The sequence below is a fragment of the Bubalus kerabau genome, chromosome 15 (genome assembly GCF_029407905.1).
Source record: "Bubalus kerabau isolate K-KA32 ecotype Philippines breed swamp buffalo chromosome 15, PCC_UOA_SB_1v2, whole genome shotgun sequence".
Classification (NCBI taxonomy): Eukaryota; Metazoa; Chordata; class Mammalia; order Artiodactyla; family Bovidae; genus Bubalus; species Bubalus kerabau.
In genome coordinates this window covers 41,409,404-41,426,971 of record NC_073638.1, presented here as the reverse complement: position 1 = coordinate 41,426,971, position 17,568 = coordinate 41,409,404, and the positions used below count along the sequence as shown (strand labels likewise).

General features: G+C 51.5%; 1 protein-coding gene across 1 annotated transcript in view; it reads right to left on the bottom strand.

Annotated features, from left to right (window-relative positions):
- Positions 1–1,390: 1,390 nt before the first annotated feature.
- Positions 1,391–17,568, bottom strand: part of GALNT18 (polypeptide N-acetylgalactosaminyltransferase 18) — a 352,886-nt gene continuing 336,708 nt past the window's right edge. The window contains exon 11 of the mRNA XM_055548627.1: positions 1,391–1,798. Coding sequence (XP_055404602.1) covers positions 1,652–1,798 — 147 coding nt within the window. The 3' untranslated portion in view covers positions 1,391–1,651. The remainder of the gene's footprint in view (positions 1,799–17,568) is intronic.

Here is a 17,568-nt window from a genome sequence, read left to right as displayed (position 1 = left end):
TAGGGCTACAGACGTCCAGTGAGGGTGACAGCCAGGAGGCCAGGCCTTCTTGCACTCACAACCACCCCTGTGTGTAAGGCCTCTAACCTGGGTGCTTCCGACACCTGGCCCCTGGACTCACCTCAGGATGAAGCTCTGAGTCCGGTATCTTAACTAGGTGTTTACCATCTTTGGTGAGACCCACTGAAGGCCAGGAAAAAAAAATGTCACCCTATTTGCATTTTGGAAAGACTCCTTGAAAACTAGTGTGGAGGGTAGGTGAGATGAGAATGGAGGAAGGCTGGAGACGGGGAGGCAGGCCCTCGTGAGTGATGAGGGGGCCCAGGGAGGGGATTTGGGGGCTGTTGAAGAGGCATCACTGCCACGATGGACTGACAAGATATGGGAGGGAGGAGCAGCGGGGAGGTTAGAGACAGAGGACTCTGGTGTGAGTGCCTGGAGGAGGGCGGTGCTGGTCACGTGGGTGGGCCTGGGAGGATGAGGGACAGGTCTGTTTTCTGCACGTCAGATGAGCACTGTCCAAGGGACAGCCACCCAGCTGCCTGGGGCCTGTCAGCAGCGGGAGACTGGACCTGGGGCACAGAGGAGAGGTCCGGGCACAGACGGGGAGTCGAGTATCACTGTGTCAGGGGTGGGGGCCCTTGTGCAGAGGGGCTGGCTGTCAGCTGCTTCTCCCAGGAACAGGGCTAGAGACCGGCACTCAAGAGGTGATCGGGGTGAGCACAGCAGGAGTGGGGGTGATGACACGGGGAGGGAGGAAACACGCAGGCGGAAGCCGGCCACTTACAAGCCAAGGAACCCCTGAGGCCTCTAGATGCTCGGGGAGAGGCCTGGACCTGATTGTCCTCACAGCTCTCAGAAGGAGCCAGCCCAGCTGACACCCCGACTTGACTCCTAGCCTGCAGAACCGTGTGACGCCAGCTGTTTAAGCCACCCAGTGTGTGACGTTGTTGCCCCTGGGAACTAATGCACCGTGATTCATGGAAGGAGTTAACGGTGGCAGCTGGACGTGGCAGTTGCTGACGCAAGCAACCGTGGACGGCTCTGGCAGGTGAAGGCGGTGGCTTCCGGAGAGCAGTGTGGTCCGAAGCCCAGTGGCTGACGAGCCTTCCTGGTTTCTCAGGATGAAGGACTAAGGCGTCTTGTGGAAGCAGAGGGAACCCTCTCTCTGGAGGTGACCCTGAGGTCGAGGTGCCCGTCTCGTCTCCCTGGGCCCCACAGAGAAAGCTGGCAGCTTGCACAACAAGCTCCCACTGTCTGCCCGGCCTTAAAGCCTCGTTTCTCAGGCATGGGAGCAGGGAGGGCAAACACAGCCACATCTTGGGCCCCAAGTTCAGAGGAGCCAGGCCTGAATCTCCACCAAATGACTGCAACACCCCTTAATCAATGGTATTTTATTGTCAGTTATAAATATGTTCCACGTGTCCCCTATTTACAGTTGCAAAATAGTTTATGATATTATACCCTCACCCACCATTCGGCGTCTTTCTATAAACTCCATGAAAACTGAATAGGAAATACAAAGCTCTTTTGGGGGCCCACCAACCTGGTTCCCCAGACTCCAAACACCCCCACACGGACAGCAGGCAGCGTTGCAGCGGGTGCTACACAGTAGCAAAGGGGCGGGGCGTGGGGGCAGCTCCCGGCGGGGTCAGGATGCCAGGCTCCTCAGGACGTTGGTGATGCTCCAGTGCTGGCCGGAGCACCTCTGCAGCACCAGCTGGAAGCCGAACTCCGCTTCGTTGTTCTCCTGCAGCTCCAGACAGCGCTTGGACTTGCGGTTCTGGATGGGGCCTCCCTAGGAGCCAGGGTGGAGAGTGGGGTCAGAGGGTGTGGGGGAGCCTCAGGCCCAGTGGCTGGTGGGGATTACTTGTGGGTGCAGAAGCGTGGGATCCTGGGAGGCTGCAGGAGGTCTGGGGTCAGCATGCCCAGAGAGCCTGAGGCTTCCCATCTCTAGGTGCTGGTTTCCTCCCCAAGATGGAACCCTGTGCCTCTGTTTTCTTCACAGAGCCCTAGTCCTTTGTTAGGAAAGAGGACAGAAATGCCCCAGCCCAGCTTCCATCTACCTAGCTGTGTGTGGCATGCTGGTTTACTTCTATTGTGCCTGCCATGGGGGCTGGGCCCTGCTCCCCATTTGTTCTGCAAATCCTAGTTCCTTGGGACCGCTCCATGATTGGCCGGAATGTGAGCATCACCAGAGGCCCAGGACCTCCTGCTTTTAGGGTCCTTGCTCCCAACTGAACCTCTGGAGTCATCAGTGCTGGCCTCAACCAAACCCAGACTCCTAGATACTGTCTTACTGCCCTGGGCTCGGTCAGCCCTGGATATGCTTGGTTTCCCTCTATGCTGCTGATGTCCCAGAAGGTTCTGTAGGCATGCATACTCAGTTTATGCTCAAAGCCCTTGAAAGAAGGGAGGTTCTGCTTCTTAAAGCAGCTCTACAGCAGCAAAAAAGAAACCTCCAATTTTTGCTTTTAGTGAGATCCTTGCAGGCCTTGGACACTCTGAGGCTGCTGGCTGGCACCTGGGTGAAGGTCCAGACTCTCGGAGTATCTCTGAGTTTCATCAAAGATGTGCTCAGCCCGACTTTGGTCTCCCAAGCAGGCAGGCTCTTATAAGTTGGCCTCCTGGAGCCTCATGGTACTGGAGTATATGGAAATTCACTTTTCCCCAGAATACTCCTGTGCTTCCCATCTCAGCAATAACCAAGCATTTCCACTGACACCTCTGCTTCTCCCCAGTACTGGTTAGGCACCAAGTCCTACCAATTCCTCCTCATGCCCTGTGACTGTCCCCTTATCCCCATGCCATCACATCTGCCCTGGTTCAGGCCACGGTCTTCTGTCACCTGGACAACTGCACCAGTCTCCTAACTGACCCCCCTCCACAAGCAGGACTCTGGAGCTGCAGCACCCCCAGCTGCCCCCATGCCCATCCCAGCGAACAGCACCCTGTGATAGAGGGGGACACACTCCTCTTCTGTAAGGAAGCCATCCCCTTGGCCACTATTGTCCCCATGGCGACCACTGACACCTCAAGAGAACACTGAGACTCAGTTCTTCCAACCACCTGGGAAATGGGCAGCATCTCCTGCAGCTGAATGTACACAGCCCTGAGACCCACCGACGCCATGCCCAGGCGGGTATCCAGAACTGTCTGCACCGGTTCTGAAGCATGGTTTATAAAAGCTCCAACCTGGACACAACCCAAATGTCCATCAATAGTACAATGGATAAATAACTTGTGGTTATTCACATAACATACTCAGCTTTAAAAATGATCAAACCAGAGCTCCATTCATTAAGGACAAATGCTACAAATATAATGTTAGCAAAAGAAGCCAGACAAAGAACACATACACAATTAGACTTATACATACTTTCCAAACAGGTAAAATAAGACCACAGGCTCAGAGTCAGGGGTGGGTATCTTGGGGAATGGGGAGTGGGAAAATGATTGACAGTAGACCAAAGGATGCTTCTTGGGAGTAGGGAGTGTGCTATTTCCTGACCTGGCTGGCAGCCACCTAAATGTTGGCTTTGTTTTAAATTATTGAGTTGAACATTTACTTTGGTATGTATGTTTGGATGGTTCTATCTGTGTATATGTTATTCTTCAGCTAAAAAAAATTAAAACAAAAATCCAGCTCTCTCAGAGGGACTTTGGACAGCAGGTGAAGGAGCCAGGGTGGCAGAGGGGGTAAGGAGTGTGTTTTATATGTGTGTCTGGGAGGGGCTGTGGGAATCCCCATTTCCTGTGTGTGGGAGATGGCCTGGGGACTGCAGACCTCCTTAGAAGCATTCGACGGAGCAAAGCAGTGTCTCCCCATGTTCCCCGACCCAGCACCTCCCCTGAGGAGAGTAGGGACTCACTGATCCCAAGAGTGGAGAGACAGCACAACAGAAGCAGCTCACCTGGGGCCCAGAAGTGCAGCCAGAGAGAAGCCCTCAGGCTCAGGCTCTGAGGGGCTGAGGGACGATGGGCCACCAGGCAGGGGCTCGGAAAGGCCCCTGGGGTCCCTGTGTTGGAAGAGATGTGGAAGGCTGGCCCTCTCATTCTCACCTGCAAGCTGACTGAGCCCTCCTGGCTGGGCACACTTCCCTGGGCCGCTCCATCTTGGGAGAATTCCCCTCCACTGAAGGAAAATTGTTGTCTCAGGGGCACCCAGCAAGGGGCCCCAGACTGTGCCCTGGGGTTTCCACAGGCGGGTGGGCTTCTTCTTCTCCACCTTCTCCTTTACCGTAGGGGAAGATGGGGCCCGCAGTCCCCCCTAATTCCATTCTCTGCCAGGTGAAACATTTCCAGCTCCTTGTGAGACAATCTGGTTTCATTTTCCCGCCTGGTTGCCCTCCCATGGACAAACTCCAGCAGTTGTGTGTCACTCAGAACTGACCACAGAGCAGAGGGTCCCCACCTTGTCTCCATTGGACAAGAGGCTCCTTGGACATAGCCAAGGACTTTGTACTTTGGTGGCCACACCATGCTCCTGAGCCCTGACTGGATGACTTTGTTGGCCAGCCCCAAGTTGTATCTTCAGAAGCTGTGCTCCACCTTGGGTCCTCTCCCTGTCCCTCAAAATCTTGGCTTTTGAATCCAGAAGTATCCCTTGTGGTATCTGCTCTAAGCGAGTCCAGGCAGTAACTCCACCAGGCTCAGTTTCCAAGGCCTGAGCGCTCTGCTGCCCACACCCAGGCTGGGTCTAGTGCTTTGTGGGCCTGGGGCTAACCACCCCCCGATCCTCCTGTATCCCCGGCAGCCTGGTGGAATGTCTTATTCTATGAGGCTGGAGGAGAGCTCAGGCAGGATGAGAATGAAACCAGCCCAGCTCTCTAATCACAGGGTCTGCTGGTGATTCGGCTGGTGAGACAGAGGAGAGGCCTGGACAAAGATGCTTCTGCCTGGGGCAAGCTGCTCTGCCCTTCTGCTTCCTTTCTTTCTAGGGCCAGATGGTAACTTTGGTCCTGATGACTGAAGAATGAGCAGAAGGATCGATGGGCAACCCCTTTAACAGCTATAACACAACAGATGGATATGAAGCTATTCATGGTGTCAGGATCGGGGCTCCAGAAAAAGTGCGCAACAGGCAGAAAAGGGGACAGACGAGGATTCCGACAGCTCAGGATGTCCTCAAGGCCAGGCCAGGCCTTGCCAACCGTGAGGCTGCGGCACCAAGCCCAGAGCACTGAAGTCTGGAGAAACTTGTCCAAAACAGAGGCATCCATAGCCCTCTCCTTTCCTGCCAGCCACTCGGGCACATTCTAAGCCTTCCCCTGGGGCGCCGTGCCAAGGCCCAGAGAGGGAGGTGGGGCAGAGGTCTCTGAGGGGCAGAGGTCTCTGAGAAGCAGAGTGTTCCTTCAGAGACTCAAATATGGCATTTCCCAGGCCCTACCCTGACCCAGACGCACTCTCAGCACCCAAGACACAGGAAGCATGGTGACCCTGAGGCAGAAACAGCCGGTATGACCTCCGGGAAGGCTGTGAGAGAAATGGAGTCAGGCCAAGAGCAGGGCTGTGAAGGAGACACAACCTCAGTGAGCTCATCCCGACCTGAGGGTGGAGAATGAGGCCAAGAGAGCTCTCTCCCCAGAGGCTTTGAAGGAGGATCTTCTAGAACAGAGTAGTAAGGCCACCTTGGAGGCCTGGTATACATCTTGGGGCATATGTGGGATATGGAGAGAGGAGCCAGCCCACTCTCTGATGTGCAGCTGCGCTGGTCACCGGCCAGTCTCCCTCCTGTCTTCCTTCCCAGACCTCAAGCTCTGTTATTGAGCAAACCCTGGAATCTCACCCCATTCCCAGGCAAATTCGATTTGCCACAATTATGAAGGAGACTCCTTTTCTCTATTGGGTCCCTTCACAGCGAGCTCAGCACCTTTGGGGGCAGCCTGGGGGGCTGCTATCCTTACCTCTATCTGCAGGCTCTGCCCTGAGACAAAAGTAGTGACGGTCAGGGCTCATTGCCCACGTCCCCGGCACTGCGTTCAGTGCTTCACACGCTGTTTCAAGTGTTCCTCACAATAACGCTGAGCAGTGGAGATAAGAATTAGCCCCATTTTGTAGAATTGGAGACTGAGGCTCAGAGAGTTGGGCCACACGGTCAGTCAGTGGTAGAGTCAGGCTGGGAGTCTGCTGCCTTCACTGTTCCCCACTAGGCTGAGTGGCCAGACCCTCCCCTCCATTCATCCCCGCCCAGGCCTGTTGGTGAACTAGACTGAGAGCTGCTGGTGCGCCACAGCTTGGGGTGGGGGAAGGCCACCCGATGAGCCCCAGGGGCTCTGGAGTCAGGTTGATCTCATTCTTTTGAGAGTTCTCTGCAAAGACGTGATTTATCGCTCTATCCATCCATCCAGTATTTAATGAGTGCCTATCACATTCTGGGAACAGTTACTGGCCACTGACACATATCAGTGACTAAACAGGAGGAGAACTTTGTCTTTGTGGAGACTGTATTCTAGGAGGAAGAGAGAACAGTAGATTCTTTAGTGTGTTAAAGGTGTTAAGATTATGCACAAAAATGAACAGTGCTGTGGATTGAATGTGTTCCCTATAAATTCATGTGTTGAAGCCCTGATCCCCAGCGTGATGTGAGGTAGGGCCTTTGGGAGGGAATTAGGTCGCAGGGGCAGAGCCCTCCTGATGGAATTAGTGCCTTTATAAGAAGAGATGCAGGAGAGATGGTCTCTTTCTCTGGGCCACGTGAGGACACAGTGAAAATGTGGCCATGTGAAAACCAGGAAGAGGGTTCTCACCAGACACCAAATCTGCTGGCACCTTGATCCTGAACTTTCCAGCCTCCAGAATGGTGAGTAATAAATGTTTGTTGTTCAAGTTTCCCAGTCACTGGTCTTTTTATACCAGCAGCCCAGATAGACTAAGTCCAGCAGGTTGGGAGGATTCGGGAACTGCTGTGAGCAGGAGGCAGGCTGCAGCAGCGGGAGATGCTTGGGGGTGATCCTGAGAAGGTGCAAGCTGGGCAAAGTGTGAGGGAGGAAAAAAGGAGTCTAGGTGCATCGGGGAGCCTTGTGCCCCAGAATGAAGCTTCCGCACCTCCAGAGGCCTGGTGTGTGCTGGGAACAGCATGGGGTCGGAGGAGGAGAGGACACCCAGGAGCTGAGAGAGGGGCAGGTTGTGTGAAGGGACTTTGGCTCTTCATCCAAAGGACAGGACTGGCCACTGCGGGGTGGGACTGACATGCTAAATGGGTCCCTCAGGCTGCTGTGTGGCATGTAGAGCACAGGGGTGGGGAGCAGGGAGGAAGGAGCCAGGACCACCTGTTAGCAGGTTCTCAACCAGAGAGCCCCTGGCAGCCCCGCCCTCACGGGAGGGCGAAGTTGCTGGGTTTACCAGTCCAGTCATCTAAATTATTTGTGTAATACTTAAACAGGATCTGGAAACACACAATACTTTTAATTAAAGAATTTAAATAAGGGCAATTAAACCTGGCAGGAGAGAGGCCGCAGCACACAGAGAGCTTAATTGGAACGGAAACCGAGTTAAGTATGGAAACAGCGTTTAAAAAAAAAAAAAGGAAAGCTGAATGTATGGAATTAAGAAGGCTAATAATAATTCCTAGAGCTGGGTTCCCAGCCCCCAGCCTAGCTCCTTCTTCTTCCAAGCCCCTCTGGCGTAGAGACTGGAACGGGCATCAGAGTTGGGACAAGTGGAAGCAAGAACATGGGACTCTGCTCCCAGCCCTGCTTCCAGCTCTCCCTGGCTGTAACCCTGGTAAGTGGCTGAGCCATCCTGGGCTTCAGTCTTCTTGTTTATAAAAGGTACCAGAGGACCGTGGGGGTACAGACACATGGAGCACTGACTACGGGCCCAGCGGGGCACGTGGTGCTATGGTCCATGAGCTCTTTGGGCTGAGGTGCTAAGGAGCCGACTTTGGATTTCACAGCCACGCACCTCCTCTCTGCCTGTTTGCCCAGGTGTGTGTCTATGGCAGGTGACTAACCCTGGGGATGTGGGCAGGGCAAATGGATTAGACAGCCCCTGGAGGGCTTTGTGACACCCTCGATCACTGGGCCCCACCTTCTGACCCACACAGGCCTAGTGTGTGCAGGGAACAGCATGCGGCTGGGGGAGAAAATGAGGCCCAAGAGCTAATGTGAATGGACTTTGGCTGTTCATCCCATGACAGGACTGGCCACTGCGGGGTGGAACTGACATGCTAACCAGGTCCCTCCGGCTGCTGTGTGGAGTGTAGAGCACTGGCAGGGGTGGGGAAGGAGGAAGGAAGCACGTTTTTAAGCTGCCTGTGCCCCACTCCAGTACTCTTGCCTGGAAAATCCCATGGACCCAGGAGCCTGGTGGGCTGCAGTCCATGGGGTTGCTGAGTCGGACACGACTGAGTGACTTCACTTACACTTTTCACTTTCATGCATTGGAGAAGGAAATGGCAACCCACTCCAGTGTTCTTGCCTGGAGAATCCCAGGGACGGGGGAGCCTGGTGGGAGGCCGTCTATGGGGTCACACAGAGTCGGACCCGACTGAAGCGACTTAGCAGCAGCAGCAGTGCTTTTCACAACTGCCGGTGCTGCTGGTCCAGGGACCATACTTTGGGGACCACAAGCAAACCGTGATCCTCTCTGGGGAAAGGATGAGGCTTGGCTTATCGCCCCGAGCTGGAGCACCCGGAGCAGCTGAGCTGAGCTCAGGCTGCTCTCATGCTTGCAATCAAGGTGTTTACAAGGAGGTTGTGTGAAGACTGAATCCTGTATTCCAAAGACTGCTTCTTTCAGAGCTCTGTTTCCACTTTTTGTTCTAATTAGTTTTCCATGGGCAAGTGGCCCAGTGGGTCTTTGGCTTTAAGCACAGTGGACGTGGGAGTTTCCAGGTTAAGTCGTTAATGATTAATAATCAAATAATTCAAAGCATGGGTGGGATGTTAGTGCTAGTTAAAGAAATCCTGAGATTAAGTCTTTTTTGTAGCGGAAAGTGGTCTTTCTGTACTATGAATATTCAACACTCGGTTTATTTAAAAAGTGCTTTGGTGTTTGGTGTTCTTAAAGGAGACACACTGGTCCCTTAGTGAGATTCTGCTTGGGATTCGCTCTGAGGTCTGTTTAACTGAAAATAGGGTAATGGCAATGTCAAATGCAAAAGGAAAGGTGAAGGAGGGTATCCAGCAAGATGGCTGGAGGGAGTTTGCTGAGGAAGCAGGAATACAGCCAGTTCATACACATCTACAGCTGGCCTGTCAGGGAGACCCTAGCCCCAAACTCCTACTGCAGTAATCCACAGGTTTTCTAGAGACAAGACAAAGCCTCCTTGGCATTAAGGTTTTAAAGCATGGGCCCTGGAGGCAGAATCCTGATTTGACCTCAGACAAATACTATCATCTCTCTGTGCCTCAGTTTCCTCATCTGTAGAATGGGGATATGAAGCACCTGATGGCAACATCATGAGGATTAAGTGATATTTATACAGCAGTTACAGTAGTACCTGGTGCACAGTAAGAACCACGTGAATGTTTGATACATAAAATTTAAAATCCCACCCACAGGTTCCCTGGTGGCTCAGTGGTAAAGAATCCACCTACCAATGCAGGAGACACAGGTTTGATCCCCGGTCCGGGAAGATCCCACATGCCTCAGAGCAACTAAGGCCCTGAGCCACAATTACTGAGCTTGAGCTCTAGAGCCCAGAAGCTGCAACTACTGAGGCTGCACAACCTAGAGCCTGTGCTCCACAAGAGAAACCACCGCAATGAGAAGCCTGCACGTCGTAACTAGAGAGTCACCCCCACTTGATGCAACTAGAGAAAAGCTGATGCAGTATGAAGACCCAGCTCAGCCAAAAATAAGTAACTAACTAAAGGAAAATTTAAAATAAATAAATAAAATTCCCCCCAGGTCTGAACAGTGAGGTACTGAGTCTTCACACCTGGTCCTGGCTCCTGATCTAAAGTGCTGACAGCCATAAACTAAAAATAACTAAGAAAATATTCAGGGCCTAAATAAAGCTTTGTCAGTCCTTCAAAACTGGACGGTTCTACACTTGCCCCTTCATGTGACATGGAAATGAAAAGCTGCTTTATTCCAGAGCCGCAAAGAAACACCCGATTATAGTCTTTTCTTCTCAGTACAAAAGGTTCTCCAAGTTGGACTTCCTGACAGCGCCTGGGGATTGGAGCAGGAGAAAGTCAAGGACTCCTCCTCCTTGCGTGCTGGGAAATTCTTTGGCAGAATCAGTGGTGCTCCCTGGGAAATGTGCTCTGCAAATAAGTTCTTTTTGGAGTGAGTTACTCATCTTGCATCAAATTATCAAATTAGAACCCACAAATCAGAACAAGTGGTCCATGGCCAGGTTCTGTGCTCAGCTCTCTTCCAGGCAGTCTCTGCAGGCTCTTGAAATGCTTTCTCTCCTGGCCTTAATGGTCATCTCTGCTGTTATCCTTGATGCTCTCCATTTGGAAAAGGCATTAAAAAGCCTTTTAAAGCCCTTGCCTCTGAGCTGAGAATGAGGCAAGACTGGGACCTGAGATGGGAGGACAGCCCACCAGTGGGAAGGCTGCCCTGTGCACTGAATGGGACTTGCTTGTGTTTCTATCAAAGGCCTTGCCTGTGTTTCTATCACCCTCAATGGCCCACAGGGATGACAACACATCTCAGAGTCTGGGGCAGCATGAAATGCGGTCAGAACACACTGACATCTCATCAGAGCCTCTTGTTTTAACAAATATTCATACAAATTGCTACTCCCTTTCACACAGTATGCATACTTGTAGTAAAGATCATTTCCACCTTCCTCCCCCAAATCTGAAGCTATAGGAAGAGTAAGCTGGAGCAGCCTACTTCAATCATGGCTGTGTATCGCGGCTGGATGCACTACCCTCTAAAAATGTTCTTGCAGGGATTTTCCAACTAAACGGAGCCCTTTGACTATGATGTTCAAATGTCCTTGAAATACTGTAGTACAATTTTTTTTTTCAGCATGCATACGTGCATGCAAGGAGGAGTTGTTGAGGGTAGAGTTCATCTTTGGGTCTCCCACAAACCTGTCTCGAGATCTGGGACACAGAATATTTGTATTAGTATTTGTGAATGTTTAGAAAGGATTCTTTCATTTAATCGACAGCATCCTGGGGTATGTCTTCTGTTTCAGGCTTTCTGTTAGGTGCTAGAGACACTGAAAGTGTAAGATAGCCCATCCCTCCAGTCTATTAGTTGATGGGAGAATGAGTTATGGAGAAAAATAACAGATAAACAATTCCATAAAGTGGGATAACGATGACCCTCACAGCAGACGTGCAGCTCATTTTCAAGTTCATGGTGCTTCTTAGTAAGGTGGGCCCACTTGGGGCTTCTAGGTAGAAAAAGCCCTTTTCTGGGCATTAGGAGCTTAGAATTATAGAATTTCAGAGTTGGCAAGCCCTGAGAACCATCCAGTCCGAGTCTGCTTAGAGCGTGACAGCACTAATGGCCTGCTGAGTGGTTCTCTGAGTCCACCTCTTCCTTGAATGGCCAATTTCTTTTTTAATTTAACTTAATTTTATTTTTTAACTTTACAATATTGTATTGGTTTTGCCATATATCGAAATGAATCCGCCACAGGTATACATGTGTTCCCCATCCTGGACCCTCCTCCCTCCTCCCTCCCCATACCATCCCTCTGGGTCGTCCCATTGCACCATCCCCAAGCATCCAGTATCGTGCATCGAACCTGGACTAGTGACTCGTTTCATATATGATATTATACATATTTCAATGCCATTGAATGGCCAACTTCATGTCCAGACATCTCTATGAGAAAGCTGCTCTGTAAATTGCCCTTGTATCCCCCTCCAGCTGGTCCTCCCTCAGAGATGCCTAGGACAAGCCTGTTCTCTTTGCCTACAGAAACCCTTACGATATTTGAGGGTGGAGATCATCCATTCCTGATCATTCTTGCTTCAACCATGTATTCAAGTAGACTTTAAGGAAGCTGAAATTTAAAGGACGCACATCATAACAGCCTTCCTAGGTCATGAATTCCCTCAATAACACCTTGGAGAGAGGACTTGGCATTTGCTTAACCATTCAAAGTAATAGTGATGGGGGAGGGGATGGGTGCCTCATTGCCCCTGAGAGGCAGTCCATTGCTTTGCTGCCACACAGTTCTCCTGTGTAGTGACCTAATACCTGCTTCCCCCTCTCTCCTTCTATTGGTCCAGGGGCACTTATTAGATGCCTCTTTCACTGACACTGCGTTGCCTAACCCCAGAATCCCCCAGATATCAGTATGTGGGGTACTCTGAGGAGGTTAAAGTCTTATGCACGTGTGTGTGCTGAGTTGCTTCAGTCATGTCCGACTGTTTGCGACCCCAAGGACTGTAGCCTGCCCGGCTCCTCTGTCCATGGGATTCCCCTGGCAAGAATATTGGGGTGGTTTTCCACGCCCTTCTCCAGGGGATCTAACCTGTGTCTCTTATGTCTCCTGCATTGGCAGGCAGGTTATTTACTACTAGTGACACCTGGAAAGCCCTAAAGTCTTATACCTAATGTATATGAGTCTATAATCCCAGGACATAGTCAGTTTAGGAAATTCTTTAATTCTGGATGAGTCACAAGTTAGAAAAATCATGAAGGAACAACTACCACTTCTGATGTTAATGAAGTCTCATCACTTGTTGACATGGGAAATATTGGCTGTTTAGAGATGGGTGCTAACTGACTTCTTCAAACTCAGAGCCTGGGGTGGCCCTCAATTCATAATCTCTGCTCACGACTACCTCCATTTAATTCATCACTGCTTCCGATAGACTGATGAACTGTCTCTCAATGTTCTCCCCAGCAGTTGCCTGGTCCCATGCCCCCATGGCAACCTCATCCATCCCTTTTCTCACAAGGATGAAGGAACAGCCTCCTACTTTCTTCTCTGTCCTCCATTCCACCTTGCACTCTGCTGCCAGAGGTATTCAGACCACATCATGTCAATCTAAAGCTTATTGAACCCCTCCTGTGAAAAGTGAAGTGAAAGTGTTAGTCGCTCAGTCTTGTTGGGCTCTTTGTGACCCCACGGGCTATAGCCTGCCAGGCTCCTCTGTCCATAGAATTCTCCAGGCAAGAGTACTGGAGTGGGTAGCCATTCCCTTCTCCAGGGGATCTCCTGACCCAGGGGTCAAACTCGGGTCTCCTGCACTGCATGCATATTCTTTACCATCTGAGCCACCAGGGAAGCCCATGAACACTCCTAGTTCCTCCCTTGGCTTTTAAGGTAAAGTCAAACGTCTTGGGCTTAATTTTCAATGACCATTACCTGCCTCCAAACTGACTCTGTGTCTCATCTCTCTCATACCCCAATTCTAAATTCCACCCACAGCGACACTGAATTTCTATTCCTCAGACATACCCTGCCTTTTTCTGCCTTTGCCCATGCTGAGCCTCTACATGGGCTGTTCTTCCTTTCTACACCTGGGAAGTATCCTGCAACTTTCAAGATCCAGATCAAACATGTCTCGAATGTGAAGCCATGCCTGAACTGTGCAGACAGAGCCCGTCACCCTGGGCTTCCAGAACACTGTATCCATCCCCCTCATTTCTGCTCTTGCCATCCAGTTTTGTTATGTGTTTATACACCCAAGAGCTCCTCCAGGGCAGAGGCCGTGTCTGATTCATATCTGCATCCCTCCTGCCCAACCACTGTGCTCAATAAATGTTTGATGAATGACTGAAGGAAAGAATGTTCATCATTGGAAGATTGCTCATCAGAGCCCTGTACATCAGCGTTACTGAGAGATGTTTTCATCAAATGTGGTTTCTCAGTGTCAGTATCTAATGCTGTTCTGATTCATCCTGAAGCACTGGAAATTCAGAAGAGTGTGCAGGGGTTAGAGGACAGGCATTTTATTTGTTAAACAGAAAAGCAGGCTATGAGATGGAACACTAAGATATGCAAATACTATCTTCTTTGTAGGAGAAACTGGGAGAATCACACTAGATTATTTTGGAATTAATTCAGCCTAAATGTCTGTGGAGTTTAAAAGCAGCCCTCAGGAGAGTAAATAATGCAGAATGTGAAAGTGAGAAGGAGATTTGAAATGCACCAGTAAAATCTTTCAGCCCAACTTCTGCACCAGAACACTTTAGTTGGTAGAATCCCCTTGTAATTTGCAAAGATTAAAACCTGTTGCAAGAAAATTAGCCCAGGTCATAACTTTAATCATTTAAGAGGCTCCCAGCTTCCTCTGGCCTTGTCAACAGTAGTTCCTAAACAGTAAGGGCTTGAGGACAGATTCCAGGATGCTTGATAAATATTGATCATTTTGCATGAAACAAAATTTCACAAACATTAATTTTTAAATATCAAGTGAGAGTGGCTGTTCTGGGTTTGCAAATTAGGGATTTAAAAATATTATTTCCAAACAGTTTCCTTGGTAGAAGGATCAAAGAGGTGATGCCAGAGTGCCCTGGGGGTTCTAATTAGATTTATGTATAAGGAGCAAAAAACTGCCCGGTCCTCAGGGCTGCACATGCTAACACGGCCTGCTTTGGTCAGACTGTCCCTTCAAGCATGAGTGTGTGGGGCTGTCTGTTCAGGGCTGTGCTTGTGCTGAGATGAGTGAAGGACGGAGCTGGATTTTGGAGGAATATTCCTTTCTCTGCCCAAGTCAGAAAAGGGCAGATGAGATGAGGGCCAGCTGGGGCACCAAGGCCTCTGGATCTGGGCATGGGTGGGAAGGCCATCTGTCTGCAAGGGCTAGAAAGGAGCTGGACGTGCCTGTGTGCAGGGATGGGATGTCAAAGCAGCCCAAGTTCAGATTCAAACTGCATGAGGCTAGGCACAGAGGCCGAGGCCCCACAGACAGTCTGAGCTCTATTCTCCTGGTGATTCTGGAGCTTCTGGGAGGAGCAAGGACTCGGAAGAGCCCAGGGAGCTCACTTCAGTTCAGTTCAGGGGCACTCATAGCCAGTGACACACAGTTCCCAGAGTGGCAGGTGCCTGGCTGGGCCCTGATTTCTTGATGGTATTCCAGGGCAACCTGGGTCCTCTCCTCCTCCCTCTCCCAGTGCATTGAAGCAGCGTGCCTGCCCATCCCAGGACTCCCAGCCACACCTGCCTGCTTGTTTGGTCCACCCCACCAAACGCTGGGCTCTTGGGGGCAGCCTCAGATTCTGTCCTGACAGGAGATCGTGGGGGCGAGGCAGGGTCCTGAAGACCCCAGGGTCATGGAGGAGAAGGAGGAAGAGGAAGGAACGGCTAAATTTTCAAACTGCATCTCAGCCTCTGGCAACTCTCCTACCTGCCTCTTTCCCCCTTCTAGAATTTCTCCTCACCATTCAGCGCCACAATTTCAGCCACTGTGGGCTTTCAAAACGCAGGCCTAACACACCAGTCCCCCACATGAAGCCTCACCTTCCATGGGACCAGGTCCACGCCCGTCTGCCCCTCAGACGCATCCCCAGGTGTGCCCCATGATGCCCGCCAGGATCCAGCCACATGCACCATCTGCAGCTCCCTGCACGTAGCTTGGGTTTGGTGCCTTCAGCTTGCACCTATGCCATTCCTTCTCCCTGGAGTGCCCCCTCTCAACTCCTATATGGAGCAAACTCTTATGTCATCTACAAGAGCCAAGTTATGTACTGCTGCTGCTGCTGCTGCTAAGTCACTTCAGTCGTGTTTGACTCTGTGCAACCCCATAGACGGCAGCCCACTGGGCTGCTCCGTCCCTGGGATTCTCCAGGCAAGAACACTGGAATGGGTTAAGTTATGTACTATCTCTTCTGAAAAGCCACCAGCCCTGCCCCAACCCATCACCCCCATCTTCCTGCATGGTGGCATACAACTCCCAGGAGGAAACTGAAAGCAGGAGCGAAGCAGAGTGACTGAAGGCAGCACTGATGTGAGCCGCGAAAAGACCCTCCAGATGGTACAGTCCCCATCCCACCCAGCCAAGTCAGCCCCATTCACCTCCACGGGCCGATGTACCCATTTCTCTCTGTTGCCTCCAGCCTGCGAGTCTATTTTGCATCTAACGTGAGCTGGGAGACAATAGCCACTTCACCACCAAGCCCACGGTTAGCCTTCCTCCCTGACCACACATCTTCAGGGCTCCCTCTGCCTTGTAATTTAAAGGTGGTCTAGTCAAAGCTATGGTTTTTCTAGTAGTCATGTACAAACGTGAGAATTGGACTATAAATAAGGCTGAGCATTGAAGAATTGATGCTTTCGAATGGTGCTGGAGAAGACTCTTGAGAGTCCCTTGGACAGCAAGGAGATCAAACCAGTCAGTTGTAAAGGAAATCAACCCTGAATATTCATTGAAAGGACTGATGCTGAAGCTGAAGCTCCAATATTTTGGCCACCTGATGGGAAGAGCCGACTCATTGGAAAAGGTCCTGTTCTGGGAAAGATTGAAGGCAGGAGAAGGGGGCGACAGAGGATGAGATGGTTGGATGGCATCACCGATTCAGTGGACATGAGTTTGAGCAAGCTCCAGGAGATGGTGAAGGACAGGGAAGCCTGGTGTGCTGCAGTCTGTGGGGCTGCAAAGAGCTGGAAATGACTGAGCTACTGCACAGCAAGAGGGGAGATGCAGCCCTGTGCTGTGTCGCTCCGGGCCAGAAGCCTGGCAGAGGAAACTGATAGAGCCTTCCACTGGGCACAGCGTGGGGCCACAACAGGCCACAACTGGGGCACGTGGGCTCCACCAGGAGAGAGGGAGGGGGGAGGAAGCCATGTCCTCTATTCTAAGCCTCAGCCCTGACCCTGACCTGCTTCTAGGGGCCACTTCCAACATCCTCACACACTTACAAGTAGAAAAGAGAGTCTGAAGTAGGTCAGGAGTAATAATAATAACCAGTGAGCGCCTTGGGTCTGTTGTTTGACATCTTTGTGCCTCATCTATGATCTTGGGCTAATGGTCCACAGCAAATCACACGCAGTCGCTGTGATGACTGAATGAGCCGGTGTGTGCCCGGCACCCGGAAGTCTGGCACAGGGTGAACACGGTATGAACCTTAGCTCATTCTTCCTATGGGACAGAACTTTATTGCTTACAGCACGTGTCAAAGGTCACATGGATAGGGAGGGGCAGGACCGGAGGCCCCAGTCCCTGGGCACCATTCCCTTTCACTGAACCCCACACCCTGCGCAGGCCCAGCCTGGACTCTGAGCTGCATCCTCTACCTGCCCTTAGGCGTGCTGTCGTTTGTCTCCCTGTGCTGCTCCCCGGCATCTGCTTTTCTGGGGTCACAAAGTCCTGGTCTAGACGCTCACTCCTGCCCTCCAAGTAGCCCGTGAATCTATGACTTAGGTTGAACTTGTCGCTGAGAGTTGACCTTCACCATCCATTTAGGACACAACTGAGGGTCTCTCTCAGGTCTATCTGGTTCTGCACACCCAGACCACAGGTCAGAGGTGCCCTGTGCCAGACTTGATGTAGCAGGACCTCCCCGCCCTCCGTCCACCACTACAGGGGACAGTAACTGGACGTGAGGGCTGGAATCAAGGTCAGGCCGACCGAACACCTCCTTCCTGTGCCCGTCAGCCTCCTTCCAGGGTGGAAGCAGCCTGCTGGGAGTCTTGAGTCGGGGCCTCTGCCTCTACATCCCACGAGTATAGACTTTCTGTTTCTGACTTCCCCA